The following is a 6,201-nucleotide window of genomic DNA, read 5'->3' as shown; positions in this document are numbered from 1 at the left end:
GATTTTTTCAAGTTTTTAAATGTCAGGTTTTATTATTGTGAAACGGAACAAGGTTGATAGCTGTTCAAAAACAAATATGGTATTTAACTTTAGGCCCCGCTTATTTCAGACCAAAGTTGCCTTCGCAAAATGTTGTCAAGTCTTTACCAAAAGTTCAGTGCCAAAACTTTGTGTAGTGACCATCTCGAAGTAGACTTCGCCCAATTATTATCAGAATTAAGTAATCAAGTATATAGAACAGTCTTTTTGTTGTAGTCAAAGTGATGAACCAAAAATGTTTGCTTTACCAGAGCCAAATGTCAGCATAACTGACAATGCTGGCGTTGTGATGAAGCCACAACTCAACAACCTCACGCTGGATTTCAACGTAACAGGACAGTGCGACACTACCCACAGCCTCGCCTGTCGTGCTGACAACGGAGTTCAAAGCAGCGAAAAGATGATTGTACTGTTTGTGGAGTGTGATACAGGTTAGTTTGTATTCATTCAACGATGCAGTGAAACCTTTGTTACAATACCCTTTATTGTAAGACTCCCTCTATACAAAGACCTGGTGTTATCAGACTTTAGGATAAGGATAGGATTTCATAATTATAGTCCTGTGAGGTTACCCTCATGGAAAATCGGGCTGTGAGAGCGAGCTGCCATACGTTCGGCGCTACCCATTTGTTTTCTTTTTCCTTCATGTATTCATGTTTCCAAGCCCTTTCGATGTGAAATTGGATTCCGTATCGTGCACTAGCGTGCACACGGGGTGTTCGGACACCGAGGAGAGTCTGCACAAAGTTGACTCTGGGAAATAAATCCCTCGCCGAACATGGGGATCAGATGCACGCCAATGGCGACAACTGGTTTTGAAGCCAGCGACGCTACTGACTGAGCTATTTCCCCACACCACTTTATCTTCACAGTGTCAGTCAATGTTTCTTTGTTCAGAAAACTAAATTTGTAAATACCTACGTTTTCTACATGTGTTGAGCACTTCAAAACAGAGGAACCACTGTTCCACTCCATTGTCCATTAACAATGGTACATTGAACAAGATTTTATTTATTATTTCATCTCTTTGTTTTCATACTTACTTTAGTGCATATATATCAATCAGTGACTGTACCTTTTCATAACAAGCCATTCAGTTAACTCTGCATGACTGCAAATTTGTTCATATATTGATAGGCCAATGTGAAGATTTGAACCGTTGCCAAAAGTGATAAAACAACCCCATACTTAAAAAGCAAAAAACTAAACCCCTTGGTAGGTTGGAAAAAGTGTTGAACCCGTTAAAACCATTATGCTAAACATGTAAAAATCAGGTAATGTTCACCATACAACAATGTTCAGCAAGACGAACATGTATTGTACACCGTATGTCCCTTTTTCCTAACCGCTGTTAGATATGATTATAGTAGGGAACACAGCCACATACACACACCAAGGGACGTCACTCCACCAACCCGTCACGTGACCTTTCCAGCCAATCCCGTCCATGGACCTATTCTTTCCACCTCGACGCCATTCATTCAGATCGTCATACCGAACGACAGGCTAGGAATTCAGATCGTTTCTGAACCGACCGTTTTGAGGTTTGCACATTAATGCTGATATCATGATGGCTTTTCCTTTCAGATTCAAGAATGACACCGTACTTGTACACCATTGGGGGTGGTGTGCTGGGAACTATCGTCCTTGTCATTGTATCAGTTACTATCATTTGTCTTCGTCGAAAAGGTAATAGTATCCACAGCAATCGAAAATAAATCATGTATCCATAGTGATTGATCAGGGGGCAAAGCTCTTATTTACATCTCTACAAACGGTAACAGATAAATGCGCAATTTTGCTTCAGTGTTTCTCCATTTTATTTGTTTAGTCATTGTTTTAAATGCGATGTCGGATACTTTTTTTCTATGCGTAATACATTAATTTTGTGTGTGTTTGTGTGTATGTGTTTGTGTTTGTTTGTGTGTGTGTGTGTGTGTGCGTGTGTGTGTGTGTATATATATATATATATATATATATATATATATATATATATCCCATGACCTCCCTTCTTTGTCTCTGTTACTTCAGTATGGGTATATATGTTGTATTTTTATAGCTCAATAAATACATCATGGACTCAAAAAAATATATGATAGTGCAGATTCCGATTTGGGCGAAGAACTACTTTGCTCCCGACCTTTGACCTCGCGCCGAACAATGTGACACATTTGTATGAAGTTCCAAAATCGTATTGCACGGCTCAGAAAACCATATCAGTTGCACGCAAAAATGAATCTCAGAACTGATCTGATGTATGAGATGCAATAAGCAAACGTTTCTTTCATTATGAAAGCAATGCAGGTGGGAAAAAACGAACATTCAACTTACAAGATAACCAGATACTAGCGAACCAAAACAAAAACACGAGTACCCTCCCCTTGCTTCGTTAGCAGACGACTTTTGAGAATCTGTCAGACCGTCCTTACCTGGCACGGTTGGGCTTCGCTATCATCAGCTGTTTCACGTGTTTTGCGAGCAAGTCTACTCTTTTGCCTGGCTCTGCAGTAAGTCCACATTGGCGATGAAGGTATCTAAGAACTTTTGTGTGTATTTTTCCGTAATCCAGTCATATTCTTTCAAAATGCAATCAAGCGGCGGTGACAGACTTGGGTCCTGTTTTCCTCGCACCCATACCAGTTTAGGTTCATGCAAACACACTCGCAAAACATGTAGATACATTTCAAATAGGGAGCAAATGGTTAAATCTACATATGTGTTCCCTAAAATTTGCTTCTCTGTCAATAAGACTAATTGTATAATAATGCGTTCGAAAAAAACAACGTGGAATCGATTCTGAATCGAGTCGAGTAAGCCAAATGGGGGCCAAACCGGTTTCCCCGTTCCGCCGACCTGAAACGCAAAAGAATTGTGCGCTTCAACTAAATGGATTTCTATACGACTTCATTACTTTCTTGCAACTTATGAACCTTTACTTAAAGCTTTTAAACGGTCTGAAAGTAGTGTTACCGCGTACTTATAGATGCACTCATTCGTTTTATTTTTTCAGCGACGGTCACTTAGTTTAAGGTTGCAAAAAGGCCAAGTCTCGCTGAAAACACTGTTTCACACTCCACAGATCGCAACAGTGCCGCTAGTAGTCTACACTTTGTGTTTGATGGTAGAATGGGATATACAGATTACAACACTCGTGGTTTTTTATATGGCTTGTATTTCAGTCAAGACCCAGCGGGAATATCAATCGAGAGCCACTCGCCAAAGGCTCGTGTCTCCCGATGATATTCATCCGCTGGGTCTTGACTGAAATACAAGCCATATAAAAAACCACTCGTGTTGTAACCTATACATATATATATATGTGAGTGTGTGTGTGTGTGTGTATGTGTGTGTGTGTGTATGCGTGCGTGCGTGTGTGTGTTTGTGTATGTCTGTGTGTATGTGCCTGTATTTGGGTGTGTCTGTTTATGTGTGTTTTCAGGAAAGCCCAACCGAGAATCACAATCCAGGGAGATCCGAACAAATCAACCAACGTCTCAAAGAAGGACCGTCTCTACCATCACTTCATGTTCAAACAACACGGAACCCCAACACAGCCACATACACACACCAAGGGACGTCACTCCACCAACCCGTCACGTGACTTTTCCAGCCAATACCGTCCATGGACCTATTCCTTCCACCTCGACGCCATTCATTCAGATCGTCATACCGAACGACAGGCTAGGAATTCAGATCGTTTCTGAACCGACCGTTTTGAGGTCTCGTCCCGAACTACGAGACGATGCGAGACCTGGGGTGACCGAACCGAGACTGTATGACAACGCGTCTCACTTGGGATCGCAGAGAACACTTCACTATGACGGAAGTCGATCTCGGTCATTCGAGACCAGCCAGAACCTGACTGTCGTCAACAACTCAGGTAATTACCAACTGGTAGTGACTCATTTACAAAGCTTATGTTTGTCAATTACATCTTTTTCTCGATATCACGTTTTGGCTTGTCTATCCTCTCCCGAAAAAAACCCACCTGGCCAGAATAAAAGAACAGCCTTTCACACAAAATCAACAAGTTTTGTTCATAGATCTAATACAATTAACTACTTGGGATAGAACGGGCATCTCGTACTGGATGCGACTAATCTGCAAGGAAGATACGCAACGCAGCTGTCGGGGTTTTGGGTATGTAAAGTCGGTTCTTAATATACGCTGTGAAGTGCAGCGCTCCTGTGTTGCCCGAAGGAAAAATGAATGTTTGACATCTTACTGCAACGCATTACATTTAGTCCAAGAACAACTTTTTTCCTGGTGTGTGCCACATTTCGCGTAGTCCAACAAGAGATTGCACAAAAAGCAACACAGAACACGACATGATGCCAGAAACCTAGACTGGAAGAACAATATGTTCATACTTTTGATGCAGTCATAAGGTTCAACGTTTAACTGAGCCATTCCCAGCAAGCAAATAGCGTTGATTGCGGAACATGCAGAAGAAGAAGAAGAAGAAGAAGAAGAAGAAGAAGAAGAAGAAGAAGAAGAAGAAGAAAAGAAGAAGAAGAAGAAGAAGAAAAGAAGAAGAAGAAGAAGAAGAAGAAGAAGAAGAAGAAGAAGAAGAAGAAGAAGAAGAAGAAGAAGAAGAAGAAGAAGAAGAAAAGAAGAAGAAGAAGAAAAGAAGAAGAAGAAGAAGAAGAAGAAGAAGAAGAAGAAGAAGAAGAAGAAGAACAACAACAACAACAACAACAACAACAACAACAACAACAACAACAACAACAACAACAAATGATACGTTTTTCTTTTGTATTGTCTTCTTTTTAGGAGAAGGACAAGAGGAAAGGATGCGTTACTAAATTATTTGAACCTGTTGTCGGATATTAATTGGATTAAGTCCCTGTTTGTTTACTCAAAATTGGGATTGTGCTTTTTTCTGTATTGGCATGTTATATCGTACCGTTAATGTGAAACATTGTTTGATTGTTTGTGCAGAATTCATCCCTTCGCCCGACTATCTACAAGACACTCCTGAGGAAGAAGACCAACCTGGCGGAGAAAGGGATCAGTGAACATTAAGGAAACAAAACGGAGAGAAAGAGAGAGAGAGAGAGAGAGAGAGAGAGAGAGAGAGAGAGAGAGAGAGAGAGAGAGAGAGAGAGAGAGAGAGAGAGAGAGAGAGAGAGATCAAATCAAATTTTATTTTACGAGGGTTGTGGCATAAGCAATATAAACGAGCTTCTTTTCAACCAGCCCTCGCCCAGAGAGGGACTACTCTAATCTTATATACATTTATATACAAACGTAAAACAATTACAAAGGATAAACATAAAAGTTTAAAAAAATCAAAAATAAGAGACAGAAAAACTATTTACAGGACTATATATACAGGTTGCAGGCTATACACAAATTCTTACGTTATGATCAAAATTGGGAATTGCCAGAACATGTTTAATGAAACAATTATGCTATATGGACAGATATGATCAATATGAAAATAATCAGAACGAAGTCTTCCATCACTGTGACTTTTCGTAATTTGACATTAAATGTAATGAGAGGTGTTTTTTGAAAGTATTGAGACTCGTTGGGATTCGAGAGAGAAAGAGACAGACAGACAGACAGACAGACAGACAGACAGACAGACAGTCAGACAGACAGAGAGAAAAACAGACAGAGAGAGATAGACAGACAGACAGACCGACCGACAGACAGACAGACAGACAGACAGACAGACAGACGAACGAATAGATTGACAGAAGGAACAAAAGAGATAGTGAGACAGAGCCAGACAAATAATGTTGTAATGAATTCTGGCCAACCATTTGCCCATTTCCATAGAAAGTGACTATGACACAACAACTGTAGGAACAAAATTGCACTGCTTTTCTGTATATGCTTACTATATATAATTTCCAGATTTATAATCAGGATTTGAAGGTGACAGAGAGAGAGCGGATGCGAGAGAAAGAGAGAGACGGAGAAAGACGGGGAGAGAAAGAAACGGGAAGAGAGAAATGGAGAGAGAGGGACAGAAAGAGAGAGACGGAGAGAGACGGAGAGAGAAAGAAACGAAAAGAGAGAATGGAGAGAGAGAGAGAGAGAGACAGAAAGAGAGAGAGGGAGAGAGAGATATTGAAAGTGAGAGAGAGAGAGAACGAGAGAGAAAGAGAGAGAGAGAGAGATAGAAAGAGAGAGAGGGATAGAGAGAGAAAG

At 40.5% G+C, this 6,201-nt stretch overlaps 1 protein-coding gene across 1 annotated transcript in view; it reads left to right on the top strand.

Annotated features, from left to right (window-relative positions):
- The first annotated feature begins 313 nt into the window (after nucleotides 1–313).
- Nucleotides 314–6,201, top strand: part of LOC138973243 (uncharacterized) — a 6,994-nt gene continuing 1,106 nt past the window's right edge. The window contains exons 1-4 of the mRNA XM_070345965.1: nucleotides 314–470; nucleotides 1,627–1,728; nucleotides 3,479–3,919; nucleotides 4,981–6,201. The exon at nucleotides 4,981–6,201 is cut by the window's right edge and continues 1,106 nt beyond it. Of these exons, the coding sequence (XP_070202066.1) occupies nucleotides 329–470; nucleotides 1,627–1,728; nucleotides 3,479–3,919; nucleotides 4,981–5,057 (762 nt within the window). The 5' untranslated portion in view covers nucleotides 314–328 and the 3' untranslated portion in view covers nucleotides 5,058–6,201. The remainder of the gene's footprint in view (nucleotides 471–1,626; nucleotides 1,729–3,478; nucleotides 3,920–4,980) is intronic.

This window comes from Littorina saxatilis, linkage group LG8, assembly GCF_037325665.1.
Source record: "Littorina saxatilis isolate snail1 linkage group LG8, US_GU_Lsax_2.0, whole genome shotgun sequence".
NCBI lineage: Eukaryota > Metazoa > Mollusca > Gastropoda > Littorinimorpha > Littorinidae > Littorina > Littorina saxatilis.
This window is presented reverse-complemented; position numbering and strand designations above follow the sequence as displayed.